The sequence below is a fragment of the Lissotriton vulgaris genome, chromosome 2_1 (assembly GCF_964263255.1).
Source record: "Lissotriton vulgaris chromosome 2_1, aLisVul1.2, whole genome shotgun sequence".
Taxonomy (NCBI): Eukaryota; Metazoa; Chordata; class Amphibia; order Caudata; family Salamandridae; genus Lissotriton; species Lissotriton vulgaris.
In genome coordinates, this window is record NC_141687.1 from 1443620587 (window position 1) to 1443640473 (window position 19887).

The window sequence follows — 19887 nt, forward strand, 5'->3', positions numbered from 1 at the left end:
GGGTAGACATATTCAAAGTACAGCAGAGAGAGAAAGGAAAGTCGCTGACTCTGGTTAGAAGACAGTTGTCAGCAATTGCCTTTTTTGCTGGATTGGAAGGGGTGGCAGACCCTACCAAGGATCCAAGAGTCAGACGGGCGGTGAAGGGTTGGGAATGGTTGGCCCTGGGGGTGAAAGACAACAGGTGACAAATAGACGGCAGTAGGCTATTGAGGTGGATAGGGAAGGAGGAATCAGCATGGCAGATGTGATAATTTCCGAGGACATGTTGCAATTTAGAGTGAGGAGTTCAAAGACAGATCCTTTTGGGAAAAGAGTGTGGATCAAGCTAAGAGCTGGTCACAGGCCTGTGACGCTGATGCGTAACTTCATGCGAATATGGCCCAGGGAGGGAGACGATAGGATGTTATTACATACAGACAGAACCCCTCTTGTAGGAGAGTAGGATCTGCTTACTATGGTTACCCCCACTTTTTGCTGGCGTTTCACTGTTTTTCGACTTAAGTCTGGCTGGGGCCTGCTTACCAGGACCCCAGCTTAGCTGCTTCCTCTCCAAATTGATTGCATGTACTTAAGGTACACTCCATATTGGTTACTGGGTTACCCTTGTGAGTCCCTAGTATATGGTACCTTAGGTACCATGGGCATAGGTATCCCAGAGGCCTACCAGGGACTGAAGCATGTATTATGACACCACTAGGAAGCCTTCCAAAATGGCACCAAAGGTCTGCTACTGCAGCCTGGGTAAGGTGGTTCTTGCACCCCTTACTAAGATATAGGCTACCTATATCTACCTTATAAAACAGACACATATAAACCTATAAGTCACTCCTATAGCAGGCCTTCAAATCCTGAAGGCAGAGTGCTTGGTTTTGTGTGAGAGGGTGTCCAAGCATGAGCTGAGCCGCTCTGCAGCCTTTAGAATCACTTCTCTGTAGCTGTTCTGTGATACAGCCATATCATATACTCTTAAGTGCATTTTAATCTTACGGTAAATGCTAACTTTGGAATGGCTGTATTAAAACATGTTGTGTTTGGTGTCAAACACTTAGGAAAGCTACCCTCCCCCCCCACCAGTACTGTGGGCAGGGGTAGAATCCCACCCTTCTAGAGGGAGAAGACATGTACACCTTTACATAACCGGTAATAGTTTAAAAGAGCCCCAGCATCGCAAAATGGATGCTGCTGCCCCAGACATGAGTCTGACCTCCTGCTGCTGGACAGAACTCCGGCAAGGGAGGTCTGGACAATAGGCTTCCTGTCATAGGGAGGTGTAACCACCTCTCCAGACAGGCTTTAGTATATTGGGGCAGAGTGGGTGCATTCAGTGAATGCTTTTCAGACAGTGCCTGGGGCACACAAGGTGTCCCTGTGCATACCCCAGTTCAAACCGGTTGCTGGGACACTCAGCCCTAGCTCTGGAATGAAACTGGACAAAGGGGAAGGGGTGTAACCACCCCCTCACCAGGTCCTCCCATAGGTAGGACCTTAGAGTTAGTTCAACTCTCTAAAGTTAGTATAAGTATAGGAACCCATTCCTTAGGACTTTTAATTACCCTGGATGAAACTCTGCAACATATATCCTGGAACTTCGACATTCGATTTCAACTAGAAGATGGAAGGATCTCCCTTGGGGTCAAGTAGTGACTCCCCTGTTCAAACAGGCACAAAAGAAGCATCTTGCTGGTCTGCATTTCCAAGGCTCCCGCCGGAACCCAATGGTTTTGCGACACAGGACATGAACTTCCAGACATCTCCAAAGCGGACAGGAGATCACAGCAAAGCTGAGACCTGCAGCCATCACGAGAGATGTGGGACCAGAACTCCTGGGCACAGTGCACATTTGCAAGTGCATCTACTTCCCGAGCTTTTCCGAAGTTGTGCATTGGGAAACTTGTACTTCAAGCCCTGAGCTCCATCTGCACCCAATATTGTGGGCCTACATTTCATGAGTGTTCCATGGGCCCACTTCTAGCATTTCTGCCCAAGGCCCCTTCGCAATCCCTGGTCCGTCGACTGGTGGGTCCCCACGAAGGTAGCTCTTTTGTTTATTGGGCTTCCCTGGTTGCTCAAGATGTGCCCTGACTCCCCTCTAAAGGGTGAATCCCTCAGACCTTGCTGGTCTGCTAGGAAGCCAAACTTGCATTCTGCGTGGGTTGCTGTTGCCAAGGCTTGTTTGGTCCAATCTGGATATCGACACTGCAGCACTCGACATACAACATGGGATAGCTCCAATCCAGCTCCTGGTTGTCGTCGACACCTCCTGGTTCTCATTGCTGAAGAGTCAAGCTTCACCTCCTGCACCTGAAATCAACAGACAACGGTGGGCATCTTCTTACTGCCTTCCTGGTCACTGGCAAGTGACCCAAACTCTGTCCTCTCTGCTTTCAGGTTCTTCAAATCTTTGATCCACTCTTTGATCCTCCTGGACACTTTTCATCTGGTCGCCTGCAGCACTTCTTTGCAGCTCTCCATAGGAAACGACGATGAAACCCGACACAAAAAGACACCTATGCACCCGGCTTCCCTGGGTGAGGTAACCAGAGTACTTCGGTGCTCCCGTGGGTCTTGACTCTCGAAATGTCCGGTTTCCTCCTAGTCCACTCCTGAGTGTCCCTAATCTTTAAATTTCTAATCGCAACTTTCTCCAAATAAGTAAATGGTGATCTGAGCTATGTTTAGACACTGCACGCGTCCCCCTAGGTCTCCTGCGTCTCTACCTTGGATAGTTGCTGGTTGCCCAAGTGGTTCTACAGGCCCTAGGCCTTGTCTCCACGTCCCTCGTGGTTCTTATACCACTTTCTTAGTATATGGTTTGGGACGCCCCTAGGCTAAGCGTATACTGTGCTAATTTACTGTGTGCTAAATAAGTTTACTGTATATACTTTTGACTCTAGCCGCATAATGAGACTAAAGGGATGTGTTTAGATTAAATATATATATATATATATATATATATATATATATATATATATATATATATATATATATATATATATATATATCTGGTGTGGTTCTCCTTTCATTTGGTCATTACATGAGATTATAGACTGGTAAAACAAGCTGCTTTACATTCCAACAAGACTTAGCCTTCAGGCTGCTCTCCACAGCTACCACTAGGATAGCTTTCTATATAGGTTGTCTTGAAACCTACCATCAATAAGTGTCGTTTGGACTGGTGCAAGGTGCCCACTAGAATAGTGGACAGCATATGCCAGGCCAACTTCCCACATTGGTGTACAGTGGGTAGGATTCCAGCTTGCCATTGTTTTACCAGATAATCTCAAGTGTGTGATCATTTGAAACTCACTAAAGGTACCAGAGGTACACGTAATACAAGCTTAAATACAGTAAGTTCTACTGAACTTAGAGTTGTGTGTCAAGGGCTTAAGCACACCCTTTCTACAACTCAAGAGAGCTTTAGTAGGTAAACAAGTAGTGTAGGTAGTACATACACCACACCTCACTAGTCATATCTTCAAGGCCAGGACCTAGTGGGTCTCTGCCAGATGTCAGTCAAGTACAGACATCCAAATATGACACATTCCCTTTTTAAGAGTTACGGGCTCTGTGTGCTTTGAGGAAATTGAAGACAGGACAGAATCCCAATACCAAATGCCTCATAGAGGCATCGGTGCTTGATGACTTTAGACAGGCTACATAGCCTGAAAGGGTAGGCAGCGGGGTGGGTACAGCAGAAGAGGAAGGGCCCAGTGGGTTACCCCACCAGGACTCAGACTCTGATGCTGGCCAGGCAGGTGACAATGACCTAGACCTTGACAATCCAGCTCCTCCTGGAGAAGAGGAAGGCCAAAGTGGCCTCCACTTTGTCCCACCAAGAAGAGTTGGGGGTGTGCCTAGAAGACCCAGATCATCTTCCGTGGAATCTGATCATTCTGGTACATCAATAGGGACCTCTGTCTCTGCTCATAGGAGGGACATCTCCCAGGAAAAGAGAGAGCATCAGGTGAGAATGGAAGAAGCTCAACTGAGGATAAGAAAACAAAGAGTAGCATTAGAAAGGCAGTCCCTGGAGCTTGAAAAAGCTATAAAAAAGATGGGACTATAACCCCATGGTGGCAGCAACTTCCCTAGTGGTAGGGAAAGGTCTTATGACCATAGAAACTTAAACAAGATTGCCCCCCCCCCTACCAGAGTGGGGATGACATCCACTAATGGATAACTGCACTGGAGAGGGCCTGCAAAGTACAGAAGGTACCCCGGCAGCAGTGGGAAGCAATCTTGTGGCTCTTCTTTGCAGACAAAGGTAGAGACAAGCTCCTCACTGTTAGAGAAGAGGATGCTGATGATAACAAAGTCCTGAAGAGTGCTCTAATAGATGAGTTTGGCCTAACCACTGAGCAGTATAGGATATAGTTCAGAGATACCCAAAAGACACAGACTCAGGACTGGGTTGACTTTGTTGATTGTGCTACTAAGGCTCTGGAGGGCTGGTTATTGGGCAGCAAAGTGTGTGACTATACAGGATTGTATAATCTGATCATGAGGGAGCAGATCCTTAATAACTGTCAAAATCAGCTGTTGCATCAGCACCTGGTAGACTCTGATCTGACATCTCCCCAAGAATTGGGAAATAAGGCAGACAAATGGGTCAGAACCAGGGTGAAGAAGAAGGTACAGAACCAAGGTGGTGACCAAAAGAAGCAAGATCAGAAAGGTGGGGAGAAGGGTAAATTCCAGAAGTCTTCACAAGGTCCCAAAAAAGCTTCTAATGGTGGGAATTCCCACTCTTCTAAGAAAGACAAAGGCCAAAACAAACCATGGTGCAAAATCTGTAAGCAGAATAGCTATTGGACAAGTGACTGCACCAAGAAGGATCCAGCTCCAGCCACCATTGCCCCAAAGGCAACTGTTCCCCCTAGTTCCGCTTTGAATGGTGGTACTCAGCAGAAGGGTGTAGTATGGTTTGACCCTGGGATCTGAGATGGGCTCTGGCCTAGTCAGAGTTCCAACTCAGGCTGTGTTAGTCTGTAATGGAGGCACGTATATGTCCTCCTCTGTGAGTCCCACTAACTTGGGCAAGTATGGATAATGGCCTTTGATAAATGAAAAAGAGGCTTTGGCCTACAGGGACACAGGGGCAAGTGTCACAATGGTGACACCAGACTTTGTGGACCCTGGACAGATCATACTTGGTGAGATGTGCCAAGTGACCAATGCTAGCAATGTCAGGACCAACCATGCCCTGGCAGTTGTTAATTTCTCCTGGAAAGGGGTGACTGGCCTCAAGAAGGTTGTGATAAGTGCAGACCTCCCTGTTGAATGCTTGCTTGGAAATGACCTAGAGACTTCAGCCTGGTCTGAAGTGGAGTTTAGGACACATGCTAGGAATCTCAACACATGTCCTTGCAGTGACTAGGTCACAGGTCAAAATGTCTAACCCTGAACAGGTGCTGGATCCTGAAATAATGGACCAGGCGCCTTCTAAGAACAGGAGCAGTAGGATAAAGGTAGTGCCATCCCCCCTGACTCAGAGTGATGATCAGTCTCTTGAGGAGATGATTGTGAGCCTGAAGAAGGAACTGTCACAGAGGAGCTTGAGCCTGATCAGGTTGAGTTCTTGGGGACAGGGGGCCCTTCCAGGGCAGATCTGAGCCAGGAACAGCTGAGCAGCCCTTCTCTTGAACCCCTCAGACAGCAAGCTGCTGCTGCGGCTGCTGGGTATGTTAGTGGCACCCATAAGATTTATTGAGATGATGGACTCCTGTACTCAGAGAGTAGAGACCCCAAGCCTGGTACAGCCAGGAGGTTGGTTATACCTCTAAAGTTCAGGGGCTTCCTATTGACACTAGCCCATGATATTCCTTTAGCAGGACACCTAGGTTGGAACAAGACTTGGGACAGAATTGTCCCTCACTTTCACTGGCCCCACATGTCTGAAGACACAAAGGAGTTTTGTCGCTCCTGTGTTACCTGTCAAGCCAGTAGTAAGGCAGGTGGCACTATAAAGGCACCCTGATACCACTTTCTGTGGTGGGGGTTCTCTTTGAGAGAGTGGGGATTGACATTTTTTGACCAATGTGTAGGAGAATAGGGTCTGCTTCCTCTGGTTACCCCCACTTTTTTCTGTGCTTCACAGGTTTTTCAACTTCAGTGTGGCTGTGGCCCTGCTAATCAGGCCCACAGCCTAGCTGTTCTCTCTCTAAATTGATACCATGTACTTTAGGTACATACCAGATTGGTTACTGAGGCACCCTTGTGAGCCCCTGTATATGGTACCTTAGGTACCCAGGGCATAGGTACTCCCAGAGGCCTACCAGGGGCTGCAGTATGTATTGTGCAACCCCTGGTTAGCCTTCCAAACTGACACCACAGGTCTGCACCTGCAGCCTAGGTAAGGTTGTGTAAGCACCCCTTACTTAGATATAGTATACCTATATCTACCTTATATATAGACACATAGTAACCTATAAGTCAGTCCTATGACAGGCCTTGACAATCCTGGAGGCAGAGTGCTTAGTTTTATGTGAGAGGGTGCCCTAGGATGAGCTGAGCCCCTCTACAGCTTTCGGAATCATCTCCTTATAGCTGTTCTATGATATAGCCATACCATGTATTCTTAAGTGCATTATAATCCTCGCTGTTAATGCTAACTTTGCTTTGGCTTTATCAAAACATGTTGGGTAATGTGTCAAACACTTTGGAATACTACCCCCCACCCCCGCCAGTTCTGGCAGCAGGGGTAGCATTCCACCCTTGTAGAGGGAGAAGACATGTAGTTACTGGTAAACCAGGTTAAAGTTAAACATAGCTCCATCATCACAAAATGGATGCTGCTGCCACAGACACAAGTCTGTCCGCCTGCTGCTTGATGAAACTACTCCAGCGGTGGCCTGGACAATAGGTTTCCTGTCCAGGGAGGTGCTAGCACCTCCCCAGACAGGCTTTAGTATATTGGGCAGGGTGGGTTGCATTCAGTGAATGCTTTTCAGACACTGCCTGAGGCACACAAGATGCTCCATGCATTTCCCAGTTCAAACCGGTTGCTGGGGCGCTCAGTCCCAACTCTGGTGCAAAACTGGACAAAGGGGAAGGGGTGTAACCACCCCCTGCCCAGGTCCACCCATAGGAGGGACCTTCGAGTCAGTCCAACCCCTAAACTTACTATAAGTATAGAACCCCAGTCCCTAGGACTTTAGATTAACCTGGACAAAACTCTTATATCTTGGACCTTCGACATTCCATATCGACTGGAAGACAGAATAAATCTCCCTTGTGTTCAAGGAGTGACCTCCCTGTTCAAACAGGCACCAACTGCATCTTTGCCGGTCTGCACTTTCGAGGCTCCCTTTGGATCCCGAAGAATCTGCGACACAGAACATGGACTTCCAGACATCTCTGACACTGACCTGCGCTCCCAGTAAAGCTGAAACCTGTAGCCCACACGAGAGACGTGGGACCGGAACTCCTGAACATCCTGCATCTTTGCGACTTCACCTACTTCCAGAGGTATCCTGAAGTTGTGCATTGGGGTATTTGAAGCCCCTGCCCGAGCTCATTTTGCACCAAAGTACAGAGGCTAGCATACCACGGGTGACCCGTGAGTCCCCTTTCTTCACTGCAGCTCAAGGCGCCTTCACGGTTCTTAGTCTGTTGGCTAGTGAGCCCCCACAAAGGCAAATCCTTTGTTTCTTGAGTTTTCCTGGTTGCTCCAGACGTGCTCCCAATCCTCACCAAAGGAGGAGTCCCTCAGACCTTACTGGTCTGCACCAAAGTCAATATTGTCATCTTGCGTGGGTTGCTGTTGCCAAGGCTTGTTGACTCCAATCTGGATTCTGACACTGCAGTCAGCTAGATCCTTTATGGGACAACTTGAATCCAGCTCCTGGTCCTCGTCGACGTCTCCTGGTCCTCGTGGGTGAAGAGTCAAGCTTTACCTCTTTCATCTGAAATCACCAGACATCGGCTGGCATCTTCTCCTCGCCATCCTGGCCACTGGCTAGTGACACAGACTCTGTCTCCTCTTCTTTCAGGTTCTTCACATCTTTGATCCACCCTTGGATCCACCCGAACACTTTTCCTCTGGTCACCTGCAGCATTTCTTCGCAGCTTTTCATTGAAATCAACGGCGAAACCCTACACCAAAAGACACCTATGCACCCGGCTTCCCTGGGTGAGGTAACACGAGTACTCCAGTGCTCTTGTGGGTCTTCACTCTCGAAGTTTCCTAGTCTAAAAGATTTTTATTGTAGTTCACCTGGAAGTGCCCTTAATCTTTAAAATTGTAACTTGTTTGGTCTCCATAGAAAGTCAATGGTGATCTGCGGCTGTGTTTAGACACTGCACACATCCCCCGTGGGCCTCCTGCATCCTAATCTTGGGTGGTTAGAGGTAGCCCCAACGGTTCTACAGGCCCTAGGCCTGCTTTCTAACTCTCCCGTGATTCTTATACCACTATTTTAGTATATGGTTTGTGAGGCCCCTAGGCCATAACGTATACTGTGCAACTTATCGTATGCTAATGAGGTTCCTTGTATTGTACTTTTACCTCTGACCTCATAAAGAGTCCAGAGGGGTTGTGTTTATATTAAATACATATATATTTGATATATACCTTGTGTGGTAAGCTTTAATTTGATCATTCAAGAGATTATACTTGGTAAAACAACTAGCTTAACTCGCCTCTAAGTCTTAGCCTGAAGACTGCTCTCCACAGCTACCACTAGGTTAGCTTTCTATAAGGTTGACTTTACAACCTACCATCAATAAGGGTCGTTTGGACTGGTGCATGGTGCCCACTAGAATAGTGGACATCATATACCAGGTCAACTTCTCTCATTGGTGTGCAGCTTGGGGGATTAGAGCTTGCGTTGTTTTACCAAATAATCTTGAGAATATCATTTGAAAAATCACATTATGGTACCAGTAGGTACATATAAATCAAGCTTATAATACATAAGTTCTACTGAACTTAGCAGTTGTGGGTGTTAAGGGCTTAGCACACCCTGACTACAACTCCTAGAGAGGTTCTAGTAGGAAACCAAGTAGTGTAGGTATGTGCACACACCACAGCTCACTAGTCATGGCTTTAAGGGCAGGAGCTAGTGCATCTCTGCCAGATGTAAGCCAAGTGCAGACATCTAAATATGACACATTCTCCTTCCAGGAGTTAAGGGGTTTGTGTGCCATAAGAAAATTAAAGCAAGGACAAAGTCCCACCACCCAAAACCTGATAGATATCTTAATGGCAGATGACTTAGAAAAAGCATCAGACCCAGATAGACTAGGTAATGGGGATGGGGTGCAACCATCAACTGAAGAGGATCCCAGTGGAGTATCCCACCAGGACTCTGAGGAAGATGAGGATGTGGTCAATGGACCCAACCTGGGAGACATAGGGCTACCTGGAGATGAAGTGGGCCAAAATGGACCTCCCTTCATCCCGCCACTTAGGCCTAATGGTGTACCTAGAAGGGCAAGATCGCCTTCAGTGGAATCTAACCAGTCTGGGTCATCAATAGGGTCCTCTGCCTCATCTCATAGGAGAAGAACTTCTCCTGAGAGGAGGGAACATGAAGCTAGAATGAGAGAAGTCAAGCTTAGGATCAGGAGGCAAGAGATTGCCTTAGAAAAAGGAGACCCTAGCTCTTGTAAGAGAGAAAACGAAGATGGGGATAGAATCCCCTGGTGGCAGCAATATCCCTAGTGGTAGGTATAGGTTTTATGACCATAGAAACCTAAAGAAGATTGTCCCTCCCTATCAGACTGGGGATGAGATCCACAAATGGATCACTGCACTGGAAAGGGCCTGCAAAGTACAGAAGGTACCCCATGAGCAGTGGGCGGCAATCTTGTAGCTCTCCATTGCAGACAAAGGTAAAGACAAGCTCCTTACTGTCAGAGAAGAGGATGCTGATGATAACAAAGTCCTGAAGAGTGCTCTAATAGATGGGTTTGGGCTAACCACTGAACAGTATAGGTTCCAGTTCAGAGATACCCAGAAGACACAGACTCAGGACTGGACTGACTTTGTAAATTGTGCTCCTAAGGCTCTGGAGGGCTGGTTGCTGGGCAGTAAAGTCTGTGACTATACAGGATTGTATAATCTAATCATGAGAGAACAGATTCCTAATAACGGTCATAACCAGTTGTTGCATCAGCACTTGGTTGACTCTAATCTGACCTCTCCCCAAGAATTAAGAAAGAAGGAAGGCAAATGGGTCAGAACCAGGGTGAAGCAGAACGTACAGAACCAAGGTGGTGACCAGAAGAAGCAAGACCAAAAGGGTGGGGAGAAAGCTAAAGACCAGAAGTCTTCTCAAGGTCCCCAAAAAGCTTCTAATGGTGGGGGTCCCCAATCCAAAAAGAAAGAAGGCCCTAGAAAACCATGGTGCAAAGTTTGTAAAAATAATACTCACTGGACCAGTGAGTGCACCAAAAAGGAGACAGCTCCAGCCACCATTGCCCCTAAGGCAACTGTTCCCCCTAGTTCAACTCCAAGTGGTGGTTCTCAACGGAAGGGTAGAGTAGGGTTAACCCTGGGAACTGAGATGGATTCTGGCCTAGTCAGAATACCAACTCAAGCTGTTTTGATCTGTGATGGAGGCATGGATATGTCCTCCTCTGTGAGTCCCAGTAACCTGGGCAAGTACAGACAAACTCCTTTAGTCAATGAGTAAAAGGCTCCGGCCTACAGGGATACAGGTGCCAGTGTCACAATGGTGATACCTGGCTTTGTGGACCCTGGACAGAACATACTTGGTGAAACCTACCAAGTGACCAATGCTAGCAATTTCACTACCGCACATGGTATGGCAGTTGTAATTTCTCCTGGGGAGGGGTAACTGGCCTTAAGAAGGTTGTTGTTAGTTCAGACCTCATTGTAGAATGTTTGCTTGGCAATGACCTAGAGACTTCAGCCTGGTCTGAAGTGGAGTTTAGGACACATGCAGAAATGTTAGGAATCTCAGCACAAGTTCTTGTAGTGACTAGGTCACAGGTCAAAAAGTGCAACACTGATCAGGCACCTGGATTCTGGAATAATGGACCAGTTGCCTACCATGAAAAGAAGCAGTAGGGTTAAGGCTGTGCCTTCCCCCCTGCCTCAGAGTAAGGATCAGCCTTCTGAGGAAGCTGATTGTGAGGCTGAAGAAGGAACTGTCCTAGAAGAACTTTAACCTGATCAGGTTGAGTTTCCTGGGACAGGGGGGCCTTCCAGGGCAGATCTGAGGCAGGTGCAGTTGGACTGCCCTTCTCTTGAACCCCTCAGGCAGCAAGCTGATGCTGAGGCTGCAGGCAATGCTAGTGGCACCCATAACGTTTATTGTGATGAAGGGCTCCTGTATTCAGAGGGTAGGGACCCCAAGCCTGGTGCTTCCAGGAGGTTGGTCATACCTTTGGCATTCAGGGGCTTCCTTTTGACAGTAGCCCATGATATTCCTCTTGCAGGACATCTTGGCCAGAACAAGACTTGGGACAGGCTTGTCCCTCACTTTACACTGGCCCCACATGTCAGAAGACACAAAGTAGTTTTGTCGCTCCTGTGTAACCTGCCAAGCCAGTGGCAAAGCAGGTGGCACCACAAAGGCCCCCTTATACCACTACCTGTGGTGGGGGTTCCCTTTGAAAGAGTGGGGATTGATATTGTTGGACCAATGGATCCTCAGACAGCCTCTGGGCACAGGTTTATCCTGGTGGTAGTGGATCATGCCACCAGGTACCCAGAAGCTATACCCCTTAGGACCACTAGAGCACCTGTTGTGGCAAGAGCCCTCTAGGGAGTTTTCTCAAGGGTGGGTTTCCCTATGGAGGTTGTATCAGACATAGGTGCAAACTTTATGTCTAGTTACTTAACTGCAATGTGGAAGGAGTGTGGAGTGAACTACAAGTTCACCACACCCTATCACCCACAGTGCAATGGTCTGGTTGAAAGATTTAACAAGACCTTAAAGGGTATTATTAAGGGTCTCCCAGAAAAGCTCAGTCAGAGATGGGATATCCTGCTACCCTGCCTTATGTTTGCATACAGGGAGGTTCCTCAGAAGGGGTTTGGCTACAGCCCATTTGAACTTCTGTTTCGGTACCCTGTCAGAGGCCCACTTTGTTTAGTGAAGGAGGGGTGGGAGTTACCTCTCAAACCCCCTAAACATGACATTGTGGACTATGTACTTGGTCTCCGCTTTAGGATGGCTGAGTACATGAAAAAGGCAACCAAAAACCTTGAGGTTAGCCAGGAATTACAGAAAGCCTGGCATGACCAAAAGGCTGTGCTGGCTGTTTACCAGCCAGGGCAGACAGTGTGGGTGTTGGGGCCTGTGGCCCCAGCAGCTCTCCAGGACAAGTGGATTGGACCCCACACTATTGTTGAACAGAAGGGAGAGGTTACCTATTTGGTAGATCTTAGAACTCCCAGGAGCTCTCATAGGGTGCTTCATGTCAACAGACTGAAACCATATGTTGACAGGGCAGACATGGGCTTGCTCATGGCTACTGATGAAGGACAGGAGGAAGAGAGTGACCCACTCCCAGACATGCTCTCTCAGAACCCTTATGATGGGTGAGTTGATGGTGTAGCCTTGGCAGGCAACCTCACTGACCAGCAGCAAACTGACTGCAGACAAGTTCTGACACAAAACAGACATATGTTTTCACTGACTCTGTGTCAGACTACCTGGTGCACTCATGAAGTGGTCACTGGGGACAGTCTGCCTGTTAAAAATAAGATTTACAGGCAACCTAATCATGTCAGGGACTGTATCAGGACTGAAGTCCAGAAAATGCTGGAATTGGGAGTGATTGAAACTTCAGATTGCCCTTGGGCTAGTCCAGTAGTGCTATTGCCAAAACCGCACACCAAGGGTGGTAAGAGAGATATGATGTTTTGTGTAGACTACAGAGGTCTCAATGCTGTCACTAAGACAGATGCCCATCCAATACCCAGAGCAGATGAGCTCATAGATAAGTTGGCATCTGCCAAATTTCTGAGCACATTTTATCTGACAGCTGGCTACTGGCAGATCAGAATAGCTGATGATGCAAAGCCAAATACAGCATTTCCAGCCCCTAGTGGGCATTATCAGTTTGTGGTGATGCCCTTTGGTCTGCAAAATGCACCTGCCACATTTCAAAGTTTGGTGAACAAAGTCCTCACAGCCCTGGATGACTACTGTGTAGCTTATCTTGATGATATTGCTGTCGTTAGCGCCACCTGGGACGATCACCTGCTCCACTGGAAAAATGTTTTGGAGGCCCTGCAGAAAGCAGGCATAACTATCAAAGCTACTAAGTGCCAGATAGGGCAGAGTCAGGTTGTGTACCTGGGCCACCTTGTAGGTGGAGGCCAGGTTCAACCAGTGCAGAGTAAAATCCAGACCATAATGGACTGATGTGCTCCAACCACCCAGACTCGGGTCAGAGCTTTCTTGGGGCTGACTGGGTACTATAGGAGATTTGTAAAGGGTATGGTTCCATAGTGACACCCCTGAATGACTTAACTTCTAAAAGAATGCCTAAGAAATTTCAGTGGACAGTCAGCTGCCAAAAGGCATTGGATGACCTGAAGCAGGCCACTGCACCAATTCTGCAAAGTCCTAACTACTCCAGAGAATTGACTGTCCAAACAGATGCATCTGAGTTGGGGGTAGGGGCTGTGCTGTCACAATTGAATGATGAATGTCAGGACCAGCCAGTAGCTTTTATTAGCAGAAGGCTGACCTCTTTAGAGAAACTTTGGTCAGCTATTGAGAGGGAGGCCTTTGCTGTGGTTTGGGCTCTGAAGAAGCTGAGGCCATACTTGTTTGGCACTAACTTCACTGTTCAGGCTGACCAGAAGCCCCTCTTATGGCTAAAACAGATGAAGGGTGAAAACCCCAAACTTTTAAGGGGGTCCATTTCCATACAGGGAATGGACTATACAGTGGAACATAGACCTGGGAGTAACCATGCCAATGCAGATGGACTCTCCAGATATTTCCACTTAGAACATGAAGACTCAGCTGGTCAAGGTTAGTTTAATGTCCCTGCGTTGGGGGGGGGGGGGGTGTAGGCGAGTAGGATCTACGTACTATGGTACCCCCACTTCTTGCTGATGTTTCACTGTTTTTCGACTTTAGTCTGGCTAGGGCCCTGCTACCAGGACCCCAACCTAGCTGCTTCCTCTCTAAATTGATTGCATGTACTTTAGGTACACTCCAGATTGGTTACTGGGTTACCCTTGAAAGTCCCTACTTAGGTACCAAGGGCATAGGTACCCCAGAGGCCTACCAGGGGCTAAACCATGTATTATGCCACCCCTGGGAAGCCTTCCAAAATGGCACCACAGGTCTGCTACTGCAGCTTGGGTTAGGTGGTGCTTGCACCCCTTACTGAGATATAGGCTAACTATATCTACCTTATAAAACAGACACATATAAACCTATAAGTAACTCCTATGGCAGGCCTTAACAATCCTGAAGGAAGAGTGCTTGGTTTTGTGTGAGAGGGTGCCCAAGCAGGAGCTGAGCACATCTGCAGCTTTCGGAACCATCTCCTTATAGCTGTTCTATGATATAGCCATACCATATACTCCTAAGTGCATTATAATCCTCGCGGTTAATGCTAACTTTGTTATGGATGCATCAAAACATGTTGTGTTTGTTGGCAAACACTTGCTGCCACAGACACAAGACGAAACTCCAGCAAGGGAGGCCTGGACAGTAGGCTTCCTGTCACAGGGAGGTGTAACTACCTCCCCAGACAGGCTTAAGTGTATTGGGGCAGGGTGGGTGCATTACGTGAATGCTTTTCAGACAGTGCCTGGGGCACACAAGGTGTCCCTGTGCATACCCCAGTTCAAACCGGTTGGTGCAAAACTGGACAAAGGGGAAGGGGTGTAACCACCCCTCCCCATGTCCTCCCATAGGTGGGACCTTAGAGTTAGTCCAACCCCTAAACTTAGTATAAGTATAGGAACCCAGTCCTTAGGATTTTAGATTACCCTGGACGAAACTCTGCAACATATATCCTGGAACTTCGACATTCTATTTCGACTAGAAGACGGAAGGATCTCCCTTGGGGTCAAGGACTGACTCCCCTGTTTAAACAGGCACCAAAGAAGCATCTTGCCAGTCTGCATTTCCAAGGTTCCTGCCAGAACCTGAAGGTTTTGCAACACAGGGCATGGACTTTCAGACATTTCCGAGGCCGACACGAGATGACAGCAAAGCTGAGACCTGCAGCCATCACGAGAGACGTGGGACCGGAACTCCTGGACACCTTGCATATTTGCAAGTGCATCTACTTCCCAAGCTTTCCCGAAGTTGTGCATTGGGCTACTTGTAGTCCAAGCCCTGAGCACCATCTGCACCGAAGATTGTGGGCCTATACTCTACGAATGTTCCGTGAGCCCACTTCTAGCATTTCTGCTCGAGGCCCCTTCGCGATCCCTGGTCCATCGACTGGTGGGTCCCCACGAAGGTAGATCTTTTGTTTCTTGGGATTCCCTGGTTGTTCCAGATGTACACTGACTCCCCTCAAAAGGGTGAGTCCCTCAGACCTTGCTGGTCTGCTCCGAAGCCAATCTTTGCATTCTGTGTGAGTTGCTGTTGCCAAGGCTTGTTGGGTCCAATCTAGATACCAACACCGCAGCACTCGACATCCAAGGTGGGACAGCTCGAATCCAGCTCCTGGTTGTTGTTGACGCCTCCTGGTCCTTGTGGTTGAAGAGTCAAGCTTCACCCTTGCACCTAAAATCACCTGACATCGGTGGGCATCTTCTTACTGCCTCCCTGGTCACTGGCAAGTGACCCAGACTCTGTCCCCGCTGCTTTCAGGTTCTTCAGATCTTCGATCCACTCTTGGATCCACCAGGACACTTTTCATCTGGTCGCCTGCAGCACCTCTTTGCAGCTCTCCGTAGAAAACTATGAAGAAACCCGACACGAAAAGCACCTATGCATCCAGCTTCCCTGGGTGAGGTAACATGAGTACTTCGGTGCTCCCGTGGGTCTTGACTCTCGAACTGTCCTGTTCTCATGGGGTTTCCTCCTAGTCCACTTCTAAGTGTCCCTAATCTTTAAATTTCTAATTGCAACTTTCTCCTTAGAAGTCAATGGTGATTTGCGGCTGTGTTTAGACACTGCACGCGTCCCCCTTGGGTCTCCTGCGTCCCTACCTTGGGTGGTTCTTGGTTTCCCCAGCCGTTCTACAGACTCTAGGCCTTGTCTCTATGTCCCTCGTGGTTCTTATACCACTTTCAGTACATGGTTTGGGACGCCCCTAGGGATAAACGTATACTGTGCTAATTTACTGTGTGCTAAATAAGTTTACTGTAAGTACTTTTGCCTATAGGCTCATAAAGAGACTAGAGGGATGTGTTTAGATTAAATACATATATTTTATATATATACCAGGTGTGGTTCTCCTTTCATTTGGTCATTACATGAGATTATAGACTGGTAAAACAAGCAGCTTTACATTCCTTCAAGACTTAGCCTGAAGGCTGCTCTCCACAGCTACCACTAGGATAGCTTTCTTTACAGGTCTTTAAACCTACCATCAATAAGGGTTGTTTGGACTGGTGCAAGGTGCCCACTAGAATAGTGGACAGCATATGCCAGGCCAACTTCTCACACCTCTCACAAGATTTTAATTCATGCGTATATGCAAGTGCGCCCTGTCATTACTGGGGGAAGAAACAGCCCATTTAACGTCTCATTCGTTTCGCATTGGGGCTGTCACAACAGCAGCCACGTTAGGCCTCTCATCTGAAACCATCAATTGGGTAGGCAGGTGGAATTTATCCTGTTTTGAGCGTTATGTGAGACCACCGCGAGCTTAAATAGCTGCTGGGTCACAGAGGGGAAAGAAATGGCTCTCGCCTAACAAAGCATTTTCTTTCTATTCCTTTAAACTTTCATACAGTGGTCTCGAGGCAGCGGAAGCAGGTATGCTGGTGTGGCTATTCTTTTATACGCAGAGCAAGGCTATTTTTGGGAAATTCCAAGAAAGAAAGAGCGCAGAGGATGAAGGGAATTGATCAACGCTGAATAGGGATTGGAGGGCTACGGTTGGAGGATCTCACAGCCCACTTACAGAACGCTCTAGATAAGGGTATGCCCATTCCGGATGTGCTACTGATTAATTCAGGGGGCAATGACATGATCCCTGCGCGACAGAGGGATGTGAAGGAGGCACTCTTCTCTACACTCTCAAGAGTGAGGAAGGCCCTGCTAAGCACCACTATTTTCTGGTCAGGTGATTCCACATCAGGTTTGGGCTAACAATGCGCCAGCAGTCGCAGTAAACAAGTCGGTGAAGAAGTTGAATCAGGCTGTGGCAAAGCTTTTAGCAGGGTCATCCATATGTTCCACCAGGCATAACCTGATACAGGCTTTAAAGTCGGAATTGTATTTGGCGTATGGAGTGCTTCTCTCCAACACAGGGTTGGAATTGTTCATCCAAACTATTTTAGGGGCCATGGCATTAGATAAGGAAGGACAAGCGGCATTTGGGGGAGGGCGAGAGCACCAGTAAGCTTCTCATCCTGTGGCGGAGTCCCGGGCAAGAGAAATGGCGGGGACTCCTTTTTTGGTGGGGACTGTCTGATACTGGAACAGGGCGGGCAGTCAATGGGGGCTCCGGGCTGGCAGTAGAGGGCGCTGACCTGCTGGTTGTCCTGGACTCTCCGGCCCTACCGGAGAAGCAGGCGCTTGTAGTAAGCAACTTGGTGAGAGCTGGTGCGCAAGAAAAGCTCTAAGCAGTGCACTGGTGGCCGCGTCTAGGTGATAGACGATGGGTTACCCCAAATGGGAGCAGTAAAAATTGGTTGTGGTCTACTGGCGCAACACGCATCAAGTGTGGCACTGGAGATTCAGAAATGTAAATACAATCTCAACCTGTGGCTTACATTTATACTTTGCAAGCCTATTGTTTTTATCAATGTGTGTTGGTTTTGGTTTTAATAAAAGTTGGTCAGTGGACAGTGCATCAACAAATAAAGATTGCGATATCTGAAAGTTTAATAATGACTATGCAATGAAGACCAATTACCTACCTGATGTGTTGGTGGTGGGAAAAGAGTAAGGGGGGTTGTAACTGGCCTAATATGGCAGGGGCGTATCGCACGTGATATGGCCATTATAGGTGATTCAGCATAGTTTTTGGAATTGTCACATACCGCATAACCTATCGATTTTAACAAAAGAAACGTTTTTAATGCAGCTGGGCCAAAATTTACTAAAGGTGTAGCAATGGCTGTTAGTGCAGTTGTTTATTGTTGTATTTGAGAGTTAGACTGGTATTTATGAGGTCAAACCTTTGTCCACACTGTGTTAGCATATGCAAAAATTGCAAAATTATAAAGTAGGACTGACAAAATGTATGCACTACACCATAAAATTTGCATTTACTTGCCAAATAATTATTTCACCCTGGCATATAATTCCTTCATCCTCTTCCACATAATTCTAATGGCTCTTTCTATAATTTTCATATATCTGACACTAAACCCCTGATAAAGTCTCAAATACACATTTAAACCCATGATAAAGTCTCAAATACACATTTCTGCTACAATGTGGACGGTCAATAATTTGTCAGGCTGGTAAAAGTATTGATACCAGTGTACTACACCTTTAAAATGCTACAATTTCTGACTCCCCCAGTAGCCATATTTGCTTTCACATCACAGCAGGTGTGCATTTCCTCCTAGGAGGTTAAAGATTATTATCTTTATGAGCATCTTACCTGTTTAAGGCGAGTTTCTCAACTTCATTGAGGTAGGAGTGGTTGGTGTTTCGGGAATTCAGGTGTGTCAAAGATTCACAAGGAAGAGAAGGAGGTTTGAGGCAGTAAAAAAATTCCCCGTCTCTTTGGTCGCCGTAGCTGCAAAGTTCGTCCTTCGTGTCGAGTTGAAAGCCACATTTTCTGTCCACCTCCTCGGTGGCGCTGGTAAATTTCCCTGTGAAAAGGACGTTTTCGTAGCCTTCGTTTCTTGCTCGCCACAAAGCAGAAACCACTTCGCTCGGGTGCATGAGCAGCACAGAAACCCTAACAGTGCCCTCCCAAAACAAAGTGAAACTTGCGAGGTATGTTCCGTTCTTAAAGTCAATGATGGACCCCGAAGCACTTGCGTTGAGGTCAGGGGAATATATTCGTGGCCTTAAGTAGTCCCCACCGTAAGCCTTCCTCTTTCCCGTGTAGTCGTACATGTCAAGTCGAACTTGCAGCGGGTCCCCAACGCAGTACTTTTGTTTAGGGTGTACTAACGTGGCCTTGCTTTTCGCACCGGAAGTGGTGGTTTCAATTCTGGTGAAAGCCACCTTCGGTGTAATTGTGTCCATGTCGTTGAGAATTTCGTTGATTTCAACGTCTTTCTCCGAAGAACCGGGATCTGTGTTGATGGCTTCATAACTTGGCTGTATTAAAGACAGGTAGGCATGGGATTCCGGTGGGGAGATTTGAAGCAGAGTCTTAAAGCTAGGAAGCTGAAGTAGAAAGAAACATGTACATTAAGATACTGTATGCTTTAGTTCAACAGCTCTAACTTACTTCACACAGCAGTTTCATCATTCTACACATCACAAATGTGGGGGCTACCGCAAGCTGCAGTTTATGTGCCAAACAGAAGGGACACTGTTCCGACCCAGGGGGCGCAAAGGCGACTGGGTAGCTGTGTGCAAGTGGCCAAAGGCACTAGACCGTGTTTGGATAGACACAGAGAGGATGGGAGGGGATAGGGCAGGGCTCGAGCAGGGGTACCACGCGGGTGGATGTCGTCCCCCCGCTTATTTTACCATGGGGACGCCGTCCCCCCTGCCAAACAGCTGGACTTCACTCTTTGGCCTCTCTGGGACAGGGAGTTCAGCACCTTTCATGACGTAACTTCCTGGTGTGATATCACTTCCGGTGACAGCGTCCCCCCACTTCTTTTTTAATGACTTGTGCCCT

The 19887-nt window shown here is 47.6% G+C and overlaps 1 protein-coding gene across 2 annotated transcripts in view; it reads right to left on the reverse strand.

Annotated features, from left to right (window-relative positions):
* Positions 1 to 19887, reverse strand: part of LOC147732728 (NXPE family member 4-like) — a 473957-nt gene that overhangs the window by 39539 nt on the left and 414531 nt on the right. For both annotated transcript variants that reach the window (XM_086957280.1, XM_086957279.1), the window contains exon 3: positions 18685 to 19424. In XM_086957280.1, coding sequence (XP_086813406.1) covers positions 18685 to 19424 — 740 coding nt within the window. The remainder of the gene's footprint in view (positions 1 to 18684; positions 19425 to 19887) is intronic.